The sequence below is a fragment of the Pongo pygmaeus genome, chromosome 7, assembly GCF_028885625.2.
Source record: "Pongo pygmaeus isolate AG05252 chromosome 7, NHGRI_mPonPyg2-v2.0_pri, whole genome shotgun sequence".
Classification (NCBI taxonomy): domain Eukaryota; kingdom Metazoa; phylum Chordata; class Mammalia; order Primates; family Hominidae; genus Pongo; species Pongo pygmaeus.
This window is the reverse complement of record NC_072380.2, coordinates 157,798,282-157,817,816: the sequence shown is the minus strand read 5'-3', so window position 1 is coordinate 157,817,816 and position 19,535 is coordinate 157,798,282. Positions and strand designations below refer to the sequence as shown.

Here is a 19,535-nt window from a genome sequence, read left to right as displayed (position 1 = left end):
CCGGTGCGCCTGCGCGGGGGCCCCGGAGGCGGAGAAGTAGGCGGGGCCGGATGCCGCTGGTGACTACAAGCCCCGGCGTGCACCGCGCTGGGCTGGCGGTGGCGCGCCCGGAAGGTGTCGGGGCCCTGGGTCCCGCCCCGGAAGATAAGGCGGCTCGCGAACTTCGCGTTTCCTCTTTCGGCCGCGCTGGGGAACAGGTAGGTTATGGTTGCGGCCCTGCGGCATGGGCAGTATCCGCCGCCATCCTCCTCCCTGAGGCGCGCTGAGACCCGGGCCGGCCCTCGGGAGAGGATGCCGGTGCGGGCGCCCGCGGAGAGGGTAGGGGGTGGTGGGCGCGGCGGCCTCGGGGGCGGGGTCCCGGAAAGCCGGGCTGGCGGGGGTACTCGGGCCGTCCGGCCGCGCTAATCGTGAGTCGCCCCCAGGACCCGTCGCCATGGGCCGTGTGATCCGTGGACAGAGGAAGGGCGCCGGGTCTGTGTTCCGCGCGCACGTGAAGCACCGTAAGGGCGCTGCGCGCCTGCGTGCCGTGGATTTCGCTGAGCGGCACGGCTACATCAAGGGCATCGTCAAGGTGTGGAACGCTGACCAGGGCGGGGCGGGAGGGGACGGGACGCCCGGCCGGAACGCCGCACTCACGCCGCCTCTGCCCACAGGACATCATCCACGACCCGGGCCGCGGCGCTCCCCTCGCCAAGGTGGTCTTCCGGGATCCGTACCGGTTTAAGAAGCGGACGGAGCTGTTCATTGCCGCCGAGGGCATTCACACGGGCCAGTTTGTGTATTGCGGCAAGAAGGGTTAGCATCGCGGCGGGGAAGGAAGGTCGGGGTGGGGAGGGGTCTGGGTGTTGCCGGAGGAGTTAACGTTCTAAGCCGATACGGGAACCTCGCAGGCAGAAGCTTCAGGTGGGGACATCCGCTTGCCCAGACCAGTGGCCACGGTGGGCACCGGTGGGTGCTGAGAGAGCTGTACCGGGGAGACTGGATGTTGAATGCTGTGCTCGCAACTTCGCGGGCTGCCTAGAGCGAGGGGGTTCGCATTGCCTCTTACTGTGCTGACGGCCTGATGCTGCTTCCCCTTGCAGCCCAGCTCAACATTGGCAATGTGCTCCCTGTGGGCACCATGCCTGAGGGTACAATCGTGTGCTGCCTGGAGGAGAAGCCTGGAGACCGTGGCAAGCTGGCCCGGGCATCAGGGAACTATGCCACCGTTATCTCCCACAACCCTGAGACCAAGAAGACCCGTGTGAAGCTGCCCTCCGGCTCCAAGAAGGTTATCTCCTCAGCCAACAGAGCTGTGGTTGGTGAGTATCAGGCAGCAGTTGAATGCTGAGGGTGAACAGGCTGTGAGCGCCGGTGGACAGCCAGTGGCTAGACTTGGTCCCTGGAATTCGATTACCTGTTCTAAAACTTGGGTTTTGTAAGTTTGAGCTCATCCTGTAGTCTCAGTTGTCACCACTGTAAAACGGGCACAACAGTACCTGCTTTACTGCTGTTGTGGCGTTAAACGAGATTGGGATTAAGTCACCAGGGACTTGAATTCTACCGTGGGCTTCCTGATTGCTGTACTTGCATACAGTTGGTTAACAGCCTTTTCAGAGAAGGCAGGGAGAGATTGTGACTTTCTCAAAGACACCTAGTGAGTGAGTGAAAAAGGATTTGAGTCTAGGTTAACTCACTGTGCTGTTTGGGAACATCTTGGAATCCTTGTGACGAACTCAGCCTCGCACGGGGGAGGCTCTGAGGTTGTGTTCCTGGAATAAGCAAAGCTGAGATTGGCAGGCTGAATCAAGTATCCTATGTCAGGTTGAGTGACCTGCCTGATGTCTCACACGTGGTGAGGGGGGTGCTTCCCTGCACTTGGAGCTCAGCCAGCATTCTATGTGATGGAGGTGAGGGCCTTGGCTTGCCTGCCCATTGTGGATTGAGGAAACTGGATGTCAGCTCACAGGGTGCAAGGGGCTCCCTAGGGTGGAGGCAAGTGAGCTTTTTGCTAGGTAGTTGGATGCAGTATTGTGAAGGTGCGTGACAGGAGATTGAGAGGAGGTAGGGGTGCTCTGACCAACTGGGGGTTCCCTGAGGTACCTGATCTCCCTTACAGGTGTGGTGGCTGGAGGTGGCCGAATTGACAAACCCATCTTGAAGGCTGGCCGGGCGTACCACAAATATAAGGCAAAGAGAAACTGCTGGCCACGAGTGCGGGGTGTGGCCATGAATGTAAGTAACCCAGAAATGCAGACTCGGGTATTCAAGGTACAGTGGCCACACGGTTGGGTAGACAAGTCCCATCCACAGGTGTCCCTGCAGGAGGGGGTTTGCGGTGGGAGGAGCAGCAGGTGGTGGTTTGTAGTCACAGGACTGTTGATCCTGCTCCAGCACTCCTGAAGGAGGTGGGCTCACCCTCGTTCACCGTTTCTCCGCAAGAAACGGAGGCTGGGAGGGGCAGTGGGGGCCTGAGCTGGAAAGAGTCAGCCCGACTGGGGTTGTCTAGAGGCACATGCTGTGGAGAGGGGCTTCGCGGAATCGGGCCCCTAACGGGTGGGACCCCGAGGCCAGGGGCGGGGGGTGGTGGGGAAGAGGTTTGTAAAGCCATCTTCCTCTGCCTGCAGCCTGTGGAGCATCCTTTTGGAGGTGGCAACCACCAGCACATCGGCAAGCCCTCCACCATCCGCAGAGATGCCCCTGCTGGCCGCAAAGTGGGTCTCATTGCTGCCCGCCGGACTGGACGTCTCCGGGGAACCAAGACTGTGCAGGAGAAAGAGAACTAGTGCTGAGGGCCTCAATAAAGTTTGTGTTTATGCCACCAGGCTGTGCCCACCCCCATGGTTTCAAAGGGAGGGGTCCCTGCTGGGAGGATTTCTGTGGGATCCCCCTGGTTGGTACTGGGAGGAAGGTAGACTACTGAAGTAGACCACCAATGAGTGGTAGAAGCTTGAAGGGAAAGTTCACAACTAGAAACGAGGTGCAGGTACCCTGGGCAAGACGCTTGCTTCCCCACAGAGGGGACCAAGAATGTGGCATCCAGGACCTGACACTTAGGTGGGTGACTCAGTCCCATGGCCTGCAGTGCTTGGATGTGAACACTCATTTTACATATCAGGAAACAGAATAGGACGCAATCGTGAGCCTGGTGTTCTGGACCATACCCTCACTCTGCCAGCTCCCTGCTAACTTGCTCAGCACCTGAGGCGGTCCTTTGCCCAGGGTCTTTGGGCTACACCCTTCCCCTCCATACTGGGTACAGCCCTGCTGATGTCAGTGTGTTTAAGTCATTGCCAGGGATACCTGGCTTGCAGGTGACTGCCTTGCACTGGGAACTTGGGATGGGCCCTGGAGGAACGTGGGACAGGCACCCTGTCTACAGCCAGGAAGCCATTCCTAGGCTGGCTTTTACCATTGTGTTTCTGCATGCATTCCCACCCTGCCATGGCGGGGATGGTCACTGACTGGAGGGTTCTGGGTGCTTTTTCCTGTGAGTGGTGGGTGGAGCCTCATGCCTTTCCTCATTTTCTAGCCTGATAGTGACAGGTGAGGTTGAGGGTGGTGATTGAGTGTGGGGTCCCAGGTCACTGCTGGGATTGCTGAACAAAGGGATGAATGCATGCAGTGTGTGTATGGGGAATCCCACCCACCTAGAGCCCTACACTGGACTGGAGCTGGCACCAGCAGTGGGTTGGTCTGCTCCTTGAGTCCTGGAACTCCACAGCTTCACAGGGCATGTAGCCCCCCCTCTTCCCTGGGGCAGAGAAACTAACCAGGAACAGCCCCCAAAGCTGCATTGATTACCTTAAAGCACATGGCCTTTCCCTGCTGGCAGGGGCTGATACTTTCCTTCTCTCTAGCTTTGGTAGTGACAAGGCTGAGAGTGGTGATTCTGAGTGGAATCAGGTTGGAAGTGTTGGGGAACCCCCCCTCTGCAATGGGAGGGCAAGTAAGCTGGTTTCTGTCACAAGGCAGAGTGGAGGGGCTTCCTGTTTGGCCATAGCCGTGGCATCTTGTCCCTTAACCATGACCCAGTGAGGAGATCCCAGGACAGCATCCTATCAGCACTTTCACACGAGGAAGTTCCACCAGTGAATGCAGCAGCTGCAGATCACTGCCCGTAACAACACTCCTGTGGAACTGCAGCAGGCAGGATGAGGCATGGTGCTCTCCCTATAGACTTGGTTGGAGAGTGCCTGGCAGGTGAGAATAGTCACCTTAGGCTTCCGTGGTCACTCCGGGATGACAAGTCCTAACTGGCTGTGTGGTGGCTCCTGGCTGTCGTGGTCCACGCTGTCTCTAGAGAACCTTACCCCCCATTTCTTGATCTTGCTTTCCTGATCCTGCTGGTATGGCCCCACCTGTCTTTGGGCGCCAACCACACCTAGGAAGTGACCCAGCAGGGCCTGTTTATTTTAGACAGGCTCTCGCTATTGCCAGGCTGGTCTCAAGCCCCTGGCTTCATGAGGTCCTTCCACTCCAGCCCCGCCCCGCCGCCAGTAACTACGGGACCTGGTTTTGATCCCGTCATTCGCAGGGCCGGTCCCAGGTGACTTGTCGAGAAAGAATCCAGGAGGGCGGTGTTTCCTCCTGAAGGACGGAGGGGCATCTGGAAAGAGGGTTTTGGGAAAGCACTAGATGCTTAGCTTGGCCATAAGCGGTCACTTTTTCTCCTCCCTTCTGGGCAAAGTGGACGCAGGGCTTGGCCGATGGGCCGGCCATGAGGGAAAGTTTGCTCCAGAAGCAGCTCAGGCACCCGAAAAACCCTTTCTCCAGAGTGGACACTGGGCCCCATTTACAGGAGTTAGGGATGAGGGGCAATAGGTTAAACCCAAGACAGGCTTCTTTGGCCAGTAAGCATCCTCTCTTGGCCCTAAGGAAGGGTGCGGTTCCAGTTTCTTTGTAAAGGAAAGGGCCTAGTTCTTTCTTGCTTGCGGCGCCTTTCGTGGATCATTAGGGAGAGAATTTCTCAGAAAAAGGGAAAGACTGATAGTTTTCGACTCTGACCATCGCCCCAGTTCTGAGGCCTCTGGGCCGTGGCTTCGGACTGCCACCCGGTGGCAGCATTCCCGCTTTATGGCTTTGCCATTCGCGGGTCCCCGGAGCCTTACTGCGAGCCAGGGAGGTGGGCAGCCGACACGCGGCTTCCTAGCGTCCCAGAGCGGCCCGGACGGCGCCTCGGACCCAGACAGTCGGCTGACGTCACTTCCGGATCGGTTCCGATTGGCGGGGCGGGAGGGCCGAACGGGCGAGGTTGGGCTGCCGTGCTGCTCGGCGGCGCTGAGGTGAGTGTGAGCCCGGCGGGGGCGGGCGCGCGGGGCGCAGACCCTCCCGGCGCAGGCCCTCCCCTGCGCGCTGCCCCTGTGCCCGGTCCTCTCGCGGTGCTGCTGGCCTGGGTCCGTCCCACCATCAGCGGCACTTCCTGTTCCATGGACCCCCGGACAAGGCCCCGAGTACGGACTGCGCCTCGCCGCTCTCTGCCAGCCCTGGGGTCGCTCCTCACGGGGCTCCTTCAGCTCTCGAGCCCCTCACAACTTCCTTGCCCCACGCGGGGCCCCCTGGACTCCTGCCGCACAGAGCGGCTTCTGCGTCCCGGTGCGCTCCAGACCCCTTGGTCCCAGCGGCCCGAGGCCTCCCATCCCGGCTCCCTCCCACGCCCCTCTCCTGTCAGCTTTTCAGCGGCGGGGCTCGTGCGTCTAGCGGTCCTCCCAGCCCTCTGCGAATGCCGCCCCTCCTGCCTTTAGCGTCCGCGCTCCGCCAGTGCTCCTCCCTCTGCTTGTGCCTTCCCTCCGCCCCACCCTCCTCGCTTCTGGCGCTCCAAGGCTTTTCTCCCTGCAGCCAGGCAGCCAGATTTTTGTTTCTCTTCTTTATGTTTTCTTTCTTTTCTTTTTTCTTTTCTTTTCTCTTCTCTTCCTTCTTTCCTTTCTCTCTCTCTTTTTCTGAGACGGAGTCTCGCTCTGTCGCCCAGGCTGGAGTGCAGTGGCGCGGTCTCGGCTCAATGCACCTTCCGCCTCCCGGGTTCAAGGGATTCTCCTGTCTCAGCCTCCCGAGTAGCTGGGATTACAGGCGCCCGCCACCAAGCCCAGCTAATTTTTGTATTTTTAGTAGAGATGGGGTTTAACCATGTTGGCCAGGCTGGTCTCGAACTCCTGACCTCAAGTATCTGCCCGCCCCAGCCTCCCAAACTGCTGGGAATACAGGCGTGAGCCACTGCACCCGGCCTCGTTTTCTTATATCTCTACAAACCTAATACTGTTTTTGTCTCTTAAAAATCTACATATGTATGGCGGAGCACGGTGGCTCATGCCTGCAATCCCAGCACTTTGGGAGGCCAAGGCGGGGGGATCACGAGGTCCGGAGATCGAGACCATCCTGGCTAACACAGGGAAACCCCGTCTCTACTAAAAAATACAAAAAAATTAGCCGGGCGTGGTGGCGGGTGACTGTAGTCCCAGCTACTCGGGAGGCTGAGGCAGGAGAATGGCCTGAATTCGGGAGGCGGAGCTTGCAGTGAGCCGAGATCCCGCCACTGCTCTCCAGCCTGGACGATGGAGCAAGACTCCGTCTCAAAAAAAAAAAAAAAAAAAAACTACGTATGTATTATACTGTGGATATTCTATACCTGACAGTTTTTCTCAGCCTTATAACTGTGCTCTGTCTCCTTGACGTTACTTTCCACCACTGTGACTTTGCTGATGGACGCTGAAGTTTTTTCTTCTTCTACACAGGCACATGGTAACATTCTTGTGTTTCTTCTTGTGTGCATTAGCAAGAGTCTCCATAGAGTACATACTTTGAGTTGGGTTTCCCCACTGAGAGTTTTGCAGGGTTTCAGTTCTACCAGGTAGGGCCAGACATATTTCTAGAGTAACTACCAGTTTACAGTGTCCTCAACATTTGGTATTATGAAGTATTTTATATTTCCCCAATCTGTGGGGAGAGTCCTGTTTTACTTTACTTTTTTTTTTTAATTAAAAAATTAGAGATGGGGGTCTCACTATGTTGCCCAGGCTAGAGTGCAGTGGCCACTCACAGGCGTGATCCCACTAACGATCAGCACGGGAGTTTTGACCTGCCCTGTTTCCCACCTGAGCTGGTTCACCCCTCCTTAGGTAACATGATGGTCTCCTGCTCCCCGGATGTCACCATATTGATGCCGAACTTAATGGGGACACCCAATTGGCACAGCAACACTACAGCCCAGAACTCCTAGGTTCAAGTGATCCTCCTGCCTCAGCCTTCTGAGTAGCTGGGACTACAAGGTTTGCCAGGTCATATCCTGTGTTCATTTATTAAAAATTGTGACATTTTTCTAATTAAAAAAATTTTTAAATATATTCTGTATATTTATACTTTGTTACACATCTGCAAATATCGTCTTTCACTCTGCAGCTTGTCTGCTTGCCTTTTAATTTTGTGGTGTCTTGTACAGAATCCTTTTTCTTTTTCTTTTTTTTTTTTTTTTGACAGGGTCTTGCTCAGGCTGGAGTGCAGTGACACAATCTTGGCTCACTGCAGCCTCCATCTCCCATTCTCAAACGATCCTTCTACCTCAGCCACCTGAGGTTTTGCCTGGAGCCACAGGCTCACACCACCATATCGGCCAATTTTTGTAGAGCTGGGGTTTCACCATGTTACCCAGGCTGGTTTCCTACTCCTGAGCTCAAGCAATCTGCCCACCTCAGCCTCCCAAAGCACTAAGATTACAGGTGTGAGCCACCATGCCTGGCCTTTTTTCCTTTTTGATGGAATCAAACAATCTTTTTCTTTATAGGCTTTTATCGTTTATTTATTTTTATTTTTATTTATTTTTTTGAGACAGAGTCTTGCTCTGTCACCCAGGCTGGAGTGCAGTGGTGTGATCTTGGCTCACTGCAACCTCCGCCTCCCGGATTCAAGCGATTCTCCTACCTCAGCCTCCTGAGTAGCTGGGATTGCAGGCGCCTGCCACCACGCCCAGCTAATTTTTGTATTTTTAGTAGAGACAGTGTTTCACCATCTTGGCTAGGCTGGTCTTGAACTCCTGTGACCTTGTGATCCACTCACCTCGGCCTCCCAAAGTGCTGGGATTACAGGCTTGAGTCACTGTACCCGACCTTTTTTTTTTTTTAACATTTAGGTCTTCAACCTGCCTGAAATATATTTGTGTACCACAGAAGTCAGGGAACTAATTTTATTTTCCAATGGAAAACCAGTTGTGCCAATACCATTTATTGTCCTTCTTCATTGCCATTAATATTGCAGGTATATTAACATATGCATAGATGTCTTCCATTTCGATATCTAGTAGGGCACACCCTTGCCTCCTTTGGTTGTTTTTTTGGTATTGCCTTAGCTAATCTTTTTTTTTTTTTTTTTTTTTTTGGAGATGTAGTCTCGCTCTGTCACCGATGGAGTGCAGTGGTGTGATCTCGGCTCACTGTAACCTCCGCTTCCCGGGTTCACGCCATTCTCCTGCCTCAGCCTCCCGAGTAGCTGGGACTATAGGTGCCTGCCACCACGCCCGGCTAATTTTTTGTATTTTTAGTAGAGATGGGGTTTCACCGTGTTAGCCAGGATGGTCTCGATCTGACCTCATGATCCGCCCGCCTTGGCCTCCCGAAGTGCTGGGATTATAGGCGTGAGCCACTGCGCCTGGCCACACTGCCTTGGCTAATCTTAGATCGTTACTATTTCATGTGATATTTGGAGTCATTTTGGTCAGATATCATGTCCTGTTGAAATGTTTATTATAATTGCACAAAATAAATGTAACTTGGGGATAGTTGATATCTTTATGTTATTGAGCCCTCCTATTTAGAAACATTGTCTGTTTCTCCATAGACCTTTCCAAGGTACTTCAGTAAAGTTTTATAATGTTGTCCATTACATGCATATGTTTTTTTAAGACAATGTACTGTATAGTTTTTGTAGCTATTGTGAATGGTCAGTTTTCGGTTGCTGATTGCTAACAAATAGGAGTGGTATTAATTATTCTCTATTGACTTTGTATATGGCAATGCTGTTGAACTCCTGTCATTCCAACACTGGATTGATAACTCTTGGATTTTTCTATGTAGATTATTTTTATCATTCTCAAAGAATGATGATTTTGTCTTTTTTCTTCTGATCCTTGTAGCTTATATTTCTTTTTTCTGTGACTTACTGCATTGGCTAGGATGTTGAATAGCAGCAGGGAGAGGGAACGTCCCTCTCTTGTCGCTGAATCTACTACAAGTGCTTCTAATGTGTCCTCTTAGTGTTGTGAACACAAACTTGAATGCATGGAACCCCAGGGTCCCTGAGCCACACTCTGAGAACCACTGCTATGCTTCCCGGGGTCAAGTGATCCTCCCACCTCAGCCTCCCAAGTAGCTGGGACTACAGACATGTGCCACCAAGCTGTGCTATGCTAATTTTTTTCATTTTTTGTAGAGACAGGGACTCACTATATTGCCCAGGCTGAGCTTGAGCTCCTGGGCTCAAGCGATCTTCCCGCCTTGGCCTCCCAAAGTATGGAGATGACAGGCATGAGCCAACCACACCTGGCCTTTTGCTCTTTTTTTTTTTTTAATCTATTTAAAATGGTTTTTTTTTTAACCTGGGAGCATAGATTCAAATTGCCCTAAATATACACTCCTTCCTTTTTTGTTCTTGATAACATTTCCTTTCCTACTTTTCCATCTATTTTCTTTTTTTTCTTTTTTTTTTTTTTGAGATAGGCTCTGGCTCTGTCTCTGTCACTCCAGCTGGAGTGCAGTGGTACAATCTTGACTCACTGCAGCTTCTGCCTCCTGGGCTCAAGTGATCCTCCCACCTCAGCCTCCCAAGTAGCTGGGACTACAAGCACATGCTACCATGCCTGGCTAATTTTTGTATTTTTTTGTAGAGAGGGGTTTTGCCATGTTGCACAGGCTGGTCTTGAACTCCTGGGCTCAAGAGAGCCACCTGCCCTGGCCTCCCAAAGTGCTGGGATTACAGGCGTGAGCCACTGCGCCCGGCCCTCCTTGACTTACTTTCTTATTCTGCATCTGATTTCTTTTCTTTTGTTTTTTGTTTTTGGACAGAGTCTCACTCTGTCACCCAGACTGGAATGTGCAGTGATGTAAGCTCAACTCACTGCAACCTCCACCTCCCGAATTCAAGTGATCCTCCTGCCCCAGCCTCCCAAGTTACTGGGATTACAGGTTCACGCCACCATGCCCGGCTAAGTTTTGTTTTGTTTTGTTTTGTTTTGTTTTGTTTTTGAGTCGGAGTCTCACTCTGTGGCCAGGCTGGAGTGCAGTGGTGTGATCTCGGCTCACTGCAACCTCTGCCTCCCAGTTTCCAGTGATTCTCCTGCCTCAGCCTCCCGAGTAGCTGGGATTACAGGTGCCCACCACCATGCCCAGCTAATTTTTATATTTTTAATAGAGACAGGGTTTCACCAAGTTGGCCAGGATGGTCTTGATCTCTTGACCTCGTGATCCGCCCATCTCAGCCTCCCAAAGTGCTGGGATTACAGGCGTGAGCCACTGCGCCCAGCCCCAAGTTGTGTATTTTTTAGGAGAGATGGGGTTTCACCATGTTGGCCAGGCTGGTCTCGAACTCCTGACCTCAAGTGATCCACCCGCCTTGGCCTCCCAAAGTGCTGGGATTATAGGCATGAGCCACAGCCTGCATTTGATTTCTTGCTGAATACTTATTTATTTCAGTCTTTCCTGTTAAAATGAGTCTATTAAGGATGCACAATTTTCTTTAGGTAGGCTTGGTTCTATTTCCACTTTAGTTTCCATTTCTATATTTTTCTGGAGAGAGGGTAACTTTTCATATATTTCTAATATAACAACAATATGGATAGAAATTGTTTTGCCAAATGATATATTCCTTTGGGATTTGTTGAAACTTTCTCTGTTGCTTTTTTTTTTTGGTAATATTCAGTATGTTGAAAACAATGTGTGTTCTCTATGTTTTAAGCATGAGATTGTTTACTTGACCCACTTGTTTCTGAGGGAAGTATGTTAAAAATCTTGACTGGTCGCGGTGGCTCCCGCCTGTAGTCCCAGCACTTTGGGAGGCCAAGGCGGGCAGATCACAAGGTCAGGAGATCAAGACCATCCTGGCCAGCACGGTGAAACCCCATCTCTACTAAAAATACAAAAAAAATTAAACGCACCTGTGGTCCCAGCTACTCAGGAGGCTGAGGCAGGAGAATGGTGTGAACCTGGGAGGCGGAGCTTGCAGTGAGCCGAGATCGTGCCACTGTGCTCTAGCCTGGGCGACAGAGTGAGACTCCATCTAAGAAAAAAAAAAAAATCTCACTCCAGAGGAGGATTTACCAGTTCCTCTTTGGTAGATCCATACCTGTTTGTAATTATTACAGCTTTTTGGTGGGCTTTTAGTAATATGCAGTGTTTTATTTTTATTTTATTTATTTATTTATTTTGAGACAGAGTCTCACTCTGTTGGCCAGTCTGGAGTGCAGTGGCACAATCTCGGCTAACCGCAACCTCTGCCTCCCAGGCTCAAGCGATTCTCCTGCCTCAGCCTCCTGAGTAGCTGGGATTACAAGCATGTGCCACCACTCCCGGCTAATTTTTGTATTTTTAGTAGAGACAGGGTTTCACCATGTTGGCCAGGCTGATCTCGAACTCCTGACCTCAGGTGATCCACCCACCTCGGCCTCCCAAAGAGCTGGGATTGCAGGCGTGAGCCACTGGGCCCGGCCAGTTCTGTTCTTTCATGGGCTTGTGCAATTTGTCATGGTCCACTGAACTGTGTACTCACGATTTGTCAACTTTTATAATAAAAATATACTTAAATAAAAAGCTTTAAAGATACAGAAAAGTTATATAGCTACCACAGCTTCATTTTAACTAGGTTTGATCTAATATTTACTAACACTTAGCCTTTCTGTGTTATTTTATTTTAGGCCAAATAGTTGCATCACATGTATCTAATCCGAGAGTCTCATGCTTCTGGTAGGTGAGTCAATCTTATTTTATTTATTTATTTTGAGACAGGGTTTTGCTTTGTTGCCCAGGCTGGAGTGCAGTGGTGCGATCACAGCTCACTGCAGCCTCTACTTCCTGGGCCCAGGTGATCCTCCCACCTCAGCCTCCCAAGTAGCTGGGACTACAGGTGTGTGCCATCACAGCCAGTTAATTTTTTTTTTTTTTTTTTTTTTTTTTGGTAGCATTAAGGTCTCCCTACATTGCCCAAGCTTGTCTCAAATTCCTGGGCTCAAGCCATCCTCCCGCCTCAGCCTCCCAAAGCACTAGGATTACAGGTGTGAGCCACCGAGCTTGGCCCCTTCTATCATTTTTAATTTTTTTTCTTCCTTAGCCCTTAACATTTTGTCTTCATTCTTCCATGTAAAGTGAATGAGTATTGTCGTTTTCCTCCTGAATGAGACAGCTTAGCATGCCAGAGCAGGGAGGGGGATAGACGGCCCAATGGCAGCAGGCAATAGAGGTGACTGGAGGCTGGGCACTTTGGTGCACTCCTTTAATCCCAGCACTTTGGGAGGCCGAGGCAAGAGGATTGCTTGAGCTCAAGAGTTCAAGACCAGCCTGGGCGAAACCCCATCTGTACAAAAAAATATAAAAATTAACCAGGTGTGATTGTTGGGGTGATCAGACCCAACACCAGGCCGTGGGGGCTATGAAGTCCGGCGGAGTCAAAGGAATGAGAAAAGACAGGTTAAGAGTACTTAAGGTGGGTCCAGGGGGCCAATGCTAGTATGGAGGCTGTGAAGGCCCCGAGCTCTGGGAGCCCACACTATTTATTGATGATCGAACAAAGAAGCAGGTGGTGAGGACATGCGGACGTGAGGGTAGACAGGTGAGGACATGAGGACATGGAGATAGAAAGGTAGCGGTGCATCAAGCGTAGCTGTGATGGTTTAGCATTTTCTTTGACACATATGTACTATGCTCTGCTACCTGAGATAATGGAGAACATGTTTACGAGCCTAGGAGAGCAAGAAGCAAGGAACCAACAAGTCTGTGCACATTCCAGAGGCCACGAGGGGTTTTATGCCCTGAGCCCTGGATTCCATCCAAGCCACAAGGGGTTTTGTGCCCTGAGCCCTGGATTCCATCCAAGCTGCGAGGGGTTTTGTGCCCTGAGCCCTGGATTCCATGCAAGCCACGAGGGGTTTTGTGCCCTGAGCCCTGGATTCCATCCAAGCCACGAGGGGTTTTATGCCTTGAGCCCTGGATTCCATCCAAGCCACGAGGGGTTTTATGCCTTGGGTTAGATTATGGTGCGGCAGGGCAGCCTTCCACCCTTTGGCACAGAGCTTGGTGTTCCAAAGGCCACGAGGGGGTTTGGACCCTGGACCCAGGACATGTTCCAAGACTCTTTTACATTATGGCAGACAAGCTAGTCCTGCCTCAGCTCTTCCACCAACAGTGGTGGTGCGTGCCTGTAGTCCTAGCTACTCAGGAGGCTGAGGTGAGAGAATAGCTTGAGCTCAGGAGGTCGAGGCTGCAGTGAGCCGAGATCATGCCACTGTCCTCTAGCCTGGGCAACTAAGAGAAACCCTGTCGTGTCATTAAAAAAAAAAAAAAGAAGAAGAAAAAGAGGTGGAGCTGGAGAGGGCAGCCCCAGGCAAAGAGCGGAGTCTATGCCCGGGAGGCCAACTAGCAGTACCCCCATTGGGATGGGCGGGGGTGGACCAGTGAGGCAGGCAGGGCTGTTTATGGCAGCACCAAGTAGCCTAAGCTGTGGAAGAAGGGGCCAGACTGGGCCTCCACTTGTTGTGTTCTCTTCCCTCAGCACCTCAGTGACCAGCTCCTGCTCACTGCCCTCAGAAAGCCCAACCCTCAGGCAATGGCGGCCTTGTTCCTGTCTGCCCCACCCCAGGTGAGTGTCTGTCCTCCTGGGAGGAGTGAAGTTTTTACCCAGGGCTTTCCTTGGCAAACACTGCCAGGTGTCTCTGGTTTGGGGTGCTGACATGATGGTAGGGGTGGCCCTGAGACCCCCATGCAGCCATCCCTTGGGATATATTAGCTGGCTCGGTGGCAGATGGGTCAGGCCACCCACTGTGCTGCTGCCTTTAGCATGCTTCTGCTGCCTCTACCAGCCCACTACCAGCCCACTCTGGACCACACCTGGGCTGCAGCAGTCCCTGTCATTCCAGGCCGAGGTGACCTTCGAGGACGTGGCTGTGTACCTCTCCCAGGAGGAATGGGGCCGCCTGGGTCCTGCTCAGAGGGGCCTCTACAGGGATGTGATGCTGGAGACCTACGGGAACCTAGTCTCACTGGGTAAGGCCCTCACCAGAACTCAGCTCTGGGAACAGCCCTGGGGGCTAAGGGCTCAGCAGAGGCTGGGCTGGGGGCCTCACCCCCTGGGCACAGAGGTAGGTGATGACCTTTATCCCAGGCAGGCACCTGATCTGAGAAGATGAGGGGAAGGGTAGTGCTGGGACCTTCCTGAGTCAGCCCTTCCCTTCCCTCTCGCTCCAGGTCCCAGGCAGACCCCTCCCTGGTAGGGCGGGGGACACCAGGGGGGCGGAGTTGCATACCTCCTAGTGGAGGGAACCCCTGAGCTCTCATTCCCTTATGCTCAGGACTGCCCCAGCCCAATCTCAGTGCCCTCCAGAGGGTGTCCAGGCTTCCATCACCCCCTCTGCCTGTGCCTCCCTTACTCTGCAGCCCCAGGGTGAGACAGCACTAGGTGCTGCCCTGTGTCCTTGGTACCAACCCCAGTCCCTGTCTCCTTCCCAGGAGTAGGACCTGCAGGCCCCAAGCCTGGAGTGATCTCGCAGTTGGAGCGAGGGGATGAGCCCTGGGTCCTGGATGTTCAGGGCACCTCTGGGAAAGAGCACCTGAGAGTCAACAGCCCAGGTGCGTGAGGGTATCTGCTCCCCAACTCAAGTCACCGAACGAGCATTTGTTGGGGTCCAGGGTGTCTGGTTAATGAATCAGGAGTTTGTGGGCAAGATGCATCGGGGCTAGCACAGGAGGCCTCACAGTAGCCTTTGTTGAAGCCGAGGTGACCCCTCTCAGTCTGGGCACCTTGGTGGGGAGATTATTGAGCAGAATCTCTCCAGGGCAGCATTTCTGTGGAAAATAGGAATGGACATTCCAGGCAAGGTCCTGTGTAGAGGGGAGTGAGTAGGTGCAGAGCAGGGGTGCTGTAAGGGGAGGTGAGGGTCTGCGGAACCCCACAGAACCCTGCCCTCCAGAGCTGATGCCAGACAATGAGGGCCTAGTGATGGAGCTATCATTTAATTCCCCTCTCTTCTAAATTAATACACTGCGGAAAAGTGAGAGACTACACATCACCCTGAATCTCACTACCCAGACGTGGTTGTGTTGTAGTATATTTCTGCTATTCCTTTTCTAGCACTGGCCTTTCCACTGTTACGTACCGACACTGCTTTTTTTTTTTTTTTTTTTTTGAGACAGGGTCGCCCTCTATCACCCAGGCTGGAGTGCAGTGGTATGATCATGGCTCACTGCAGCCTTGACCTTCTGCACTCAAGCGATCCTCCCATCTCAGCCTCCTGAGTAGCTGGGACCACAGGCATGCCATGTGCCACTCACAGTAATTTTTTGATTTTTTTACAGAGACGAGGTTTCACTATGTTGCCCAGGCTGGTCTCGGACTCCTGGGCTCAAGCGATCCTCTCACCTTGGCCTTCCAAAGTTCTGGAGTTAAGGTGTGAGCCACTGCCACTGCACCTGGCCCAGACGCTGTTGCTTCTTTTTTGATTTTTTGAGACAGAGGTCTCGCTCTGTCACCCAGGCTGGAGTGCAGTGGCGCAATCTCAGTTCACTGCAACCTCCACCTCCTGGTTTCAAGCGATTCTGCCTCAGCCTCCTGAGTAGCTGGGACTATAGGTGCCTGCCACCATGCCTGGCTAATTTTTGTGTTTTTAGTAGTGACAGGGGTTCACTGTGTTGCCCAGGCTGGTCTCGAACCCCTGGGCTCAAGCGATCCTCCCACCTTGGCCTCCCAAAGTGCTGGGATTGCAGGTGTGAGCCACTCTTTTTTTTTTTTTGAGACAGAGTCTTGCTCTGTTGCCCAGGCTGGAGAGCAGTGGTGTGATCTCGGCTCACTGCAACCTCTGCCTCCCGGGTTCAAGCAATTCTTCTGCCTCAGCCTCCCGAGTAGCTGGGACTACAGGTGCACGCCACCATGCCTGGCTAATTTTTGTATTTTTAGTAGAGACGGGGTTACACCATATTGGCCAGACTGGTCTCAAGCTCCTGACCTTGTGATCCGCCTGCCTTGGCCTCCCAAAGTGCTGGGATTACAGGCGTGAGCCACTGTGCTTGGCTGACACTGCTTCTTAACAGAAATGATAGTGTGTTCTGCTGTGCAGACACGGAATATGTTTCCATTTCTGTGCGCATGAGTCTCAGTCATGTCTTCAGTGCAAGTGCAGGCCAAAAGATTGGATAGCTCTGATGGTCACCTTTTTGCATGCGTCTGATGATGTTCTAGGAAGGAACTGCTGGCTCAAAGGACTTCTTATTTTGTAAATTTGCTTATTTGAATGTAAATATCTATAGAAATAGGACAAACCCTAAGTTTACAACTCAGTGAATTTTTATGAAAAATCATCTTTCAGATTAAAATACAGACTGTTTCAGCTCCCCAGGAGCTCCCTGGCTCTCCTCTGCCATTTCCCACTGCTCCCCACAGGGGTCTTCTTTCTGACTCCTGTCACAAGAGGCTGCTTCCTCCTTTGGATTTTTCTGTGTAGACTCACACCAGGCATCTTTTGCTGAACACTGTGAGAGCTGCTTGTGTTTCATGGAGCAGCAGTGTGGTCTGTTTGGTTGCCATTGTTCTATTGTATGAACACACCACAACTTACGTTCCCTTCTACTTGTGGAGGACATTCAGTTTTCCAGGTTTGGGGTTGTACAGGAACTGCTGTGGACGCTCTTGTGCATGTATCTCTCTGGTGGCCGGAATACATTTCTGGCGTGTGTGTACCTGGGAGCAGAGTCACTGAGTCAGCATGTTCATAGATCAGCTTTAGATATGGTTGCCAAGCCGTCCTCCAAAGCAGCAGCTCCAGCACAGGCTCCTGTAGTAGTGTGTGAGCACCGTCTGCTGTACATCTTGGCAGGTGTTGGTGTTCAGCACCTCTTCATGTGCAGTGCAGAGCAGGCAAGGGGTGGAAGGATAGACCCCTTAGGACTAGGAAGGGAGCAGTAATGAAAGTGGCAGTCATGAGGTGCTTGCACCTGGAACTCACTGTGCTGGGCACCGGGCTGAGTGCTTCATGGTCAGTCTGTTGTATTACTCTGTTTTGTTCTCATGATAGTGCCATGTGGTCCCAGATGGAGAAACCAAGGCTCAGAAAGGTAGGCGAGTTGTTGCCTCAGGTGACTCAGCTGGCAAGTAGGGGCCAGGACTAATCAATCCTGAGTGTGGCTGCTGGTATCAGTCTCTGAGCGGCCATGTAGCAGGACCCCACTTGGGTACTTGTCACTCTCCATTCTTGGGGAGTGGCCACCCAGGAGAAGTTTGTTGTGTGAGTGTCAAATCAAGGAAGGAAGGAGTGAATGTTAGAAGGGCTGTATGACTGCGGCCCCAGGTGAGCTGCGTAAGCCCCTGAGCACCAGGCTCTCATCTTTGCAAGGCTGTTGGGACTTTGGAGATGATCAGATTGGTACCCCACAGGTGGCCAGCAGCATCTCATGCCTGCCTTCCAGAATCAGAGCAGGTGACCCTTAGATGTTCTGTTTTTTGTTTCAGCTCTTGGGACTAGAACTGAGTACAAGGAGTTGACTTCACGGGAGACATTTGGTGAGGAAGATCCCCAGGGATCTGAGCCAGTAGAAGCCTGTGACCACATCAGGAAGTCAGAGGGGAGCCTGGAAAAGCTAGTGGAGCAGAGAGGCCCCAGGGCAGTCACACTGACCAACGGGGAGAGCAGCGGGGAGTCTGGGGGAAGCCTCAGGTTGCTGTCAAGACCTGTTCCTGATCAGAGACTTCACAAATGTGATATATGTGAGCAAAGTTTTGAACAGAGATCATATCTCAACAACCATAAGCGTGTACACAGGTCAAAAAAAACAAATACAGTTCGTGACTCTGGGGAAATCCTCAGTGCAAACTTAGTTGTTAAAGAAGGTCAGAGAATTCCTACTGGGAAAAAATTGCATTATTGCAGTTACTGTGGGAAAACATTCAGGTACAGTGCCAACCTTGTCAAGCATCAGCGGCTTCACACTGAAGAGAAGCCCTACAAATGTGATGAGTGTGGGAAAGCCTTCAGCCAGAGCTGCGAGTTCATCAATCACCGAAGGATGCACTCAGGAGAGATTCCCTACCGGTGTGACGAGTGTGGGAAGACATTCACCCGGAGGCCCAACCTCATGAAGCACCAGAGGATTCACACTGGGGAGAAACCCTACAAGTGTGGGGAGTGTGGGAAACACTTCAGCGCCTACTCTTCCCTGATTTATCACCAGAGAATCCACACTGGAGAGAAGCCCTATAAATGTAATGACTGTGGGAAAGCCTTCAGTGATGGCTCAATCCTTATCCGACATCGTCGGACTCACACTGGAGAGAAGCCATTTGAGTGCAAGGAATGTGGCAAAGGCTTTACCCAAAGTTCTAACCTTATCCAACATCAGAGAATTCACACTGGAGAGAAACCCTATAAATGTAATGAATGTGAGAAAGCTTTCATTCAAAAAACCAAACTTGTGGAACATCAGAGAAGCCACACTGGAGAGAAGCCCTATGAATGCAATGACTGTGGCAAAGTTTTCAGCCAGAGCACACACCTCATCCAACATCAGAGAATCCACACAGGAGAAAAGCCCTACAAGTGCAGCGAGTGTGGGAAGGCCTTCCACAACAGTTCCAGACTCATTCACCACCAGAGGTTGCACCACGGAGAGAAACCCTACAAATGCAGTGATTGCAAGAAAGCCTTCAGCCAGAGCACTTACTTGATTCAGCACCGGAGGATCCACACCGGGGAGAAGCCCTACAAGTGCAGTGAGTGTGGGAAGGCTTTCCGGCACAGTTCCAACATGTGTCAGCATCAGCGGATTCACCTCCGGGAGGACTTCTCCATGTAACAGTGGAGCAGTGTCTGAGGGCAGAGTCCAGCTGAGCACTTCCTGCATGCGCACCCGGCACCTGACTCTGCCCTTCACTTATTATCCACACAATGTTTTCACAAAGTGAAAGGACATTTCTCATTAAACAAACCTCTTTTCTTAAATCAAAAGCAGTGCATGTTCATTTTAGAGAAATTGAGAGAGAAAAGTGAGCAAAAAAGAAGCTTCTGTAATCTCTCCCACTTAGAAAATTCATTGCTGCTGATTTAGGAATATTTTCTTTGAGACATACTGGAGAGCATTTTAAAAAGAAAATACTGTAATGCTTGTCATTGCAGCACCTAGGATCTTCACTTTTGCTATTTCCTCAATATCAGAAAATTCACACTGAAGATAACACCATATATTTTAACATTTTTACATATTGTAAATTTAAAAACATCGTCCAGGTGTGGTGGCTCACGCCTGTAATCCCAGCATTTTGAGAGGCCAAGGTGGGTGGATCACTTGAGGTCAGGAGTTTGAGACCAGCCTGGCCAACATGGTGAA

At 51.9% G+C, this 19,535-nt stretch overlaps 2 protein-coding genes across 14 annotated transcripts; both read left to right on the top strand.

Annotated features, from left to right (window-relative positions):
* The first annotated feature begins 433 nt into the window (after positions 1 to 433).
* RPL8 (ribosomal protein L8) lies at positions 434 to 2,800 on the top strand. Its single transcript, XM_054499398.2, has 5 exons — positions 434 to 571; positions 654 to 795; positions 1,083 to 1,301; positions 2,099 to 2,214; positions 2,607 to 2,800. The coding sequence occupies exons 1-5, from the start codon at positions 434 to 436 to the stop codon at positions 2,763 to 2,765; spliced, it is 774 nt and encodes a 257-aa protein (XP_054355373.1). The 3' UTR covers positions 2,766 to 2,800.
* Positions 2,801 to 2,930: 130 nt separating this feature from the next.
* Positions 2,931 to 19,156, top strand: ZNF34 (zinc finger protein 34). 13 transcript variants are annotated; one of them, XM_054499386.2, is made up of 7 exons: positions 2,931 to 5,264; positions 7,092 to 7,241; positions 11,870 to 11,918; positions 13,720 to 13,806; positions 14,084 to 14,210; positions 14,673 to 14,792; positions 17,665 to 19,156. In XM_054499386.2, the coding sequence occupies exons 3-7, from the start codon at positions 11,910 to 11,912 to the stop codon at positions 19,002 to 19,004; spliced, it is 1,683 nt and encodes a 560-aa protein (XP_054355361.1). In that variant the 5' UTR covers positions 2,931 to 5,264; positions 7,092 to 7,241; positions 11,870 to 11,909; the 3' UTR covers positions 19,005 to 19,156. The 13 variants fall into 13 exon arrangements, with proteins under 13 accessions (XP_054355361.1, XP_054355357.1, XP_054355363.1 ...); XM_054499382.2 differs by having other exon boundaries at positions 7,092 to 7,250; XM_063669268.1 differs by having other exon boundaries at positions 4,346 to 5,264; positions 11,870 to 11,922.
* Positions 19,157 to 19,535: the final 379 nt, after the last annotated feature.

What these genes read in the sequence shown, in the direction of transcription:
- ZNF34 (XM_054499388.2), top strand. An exon ending in TCCTGTCTGCCCCACCCCAG is followed by an intron (nt 13,807 to 14,083) that starts GTGAGTGTCTGT and finishes CTGTCATTCCAG; the next exon opens with GCCGAGGTGACCTTCGAGGA. An exon ending in CCTGAGAGTCAACAGCCCAG is followed by an intron (nt 14,793 to 17,664) that starts GTGCGTGAGGGT and finishes TTTTTGTTTCAG; the next exon opens with CTCTTGGGACTAGAACTGAG.
- RPL8 (XM_054499398.2), top strand. Translation starts at nt 434, where the DNA reads ATGGGCCGTGTGATCCGTGGACAGAGGAAGGGCGCCGGGTCTGTGTTC. An exon ending in ACATCAAGGGCATCGTCAAG is followed by an intron (nt 572 to 653) that starts GTGTGGAACGCT and finishes CTCTGCCCACAG; the next exon opens with GACATCATCCACGACCCGGG. An exon ending in TGCGGGGTGTGGCCATGAAT is followed by an intron (nt 2,215 to 2,606) that starts GTAAGTAACCCA and finishes CTCTGCCTGCAG; the next exon opens with CCTGTGGAGCATCCTTTTGG.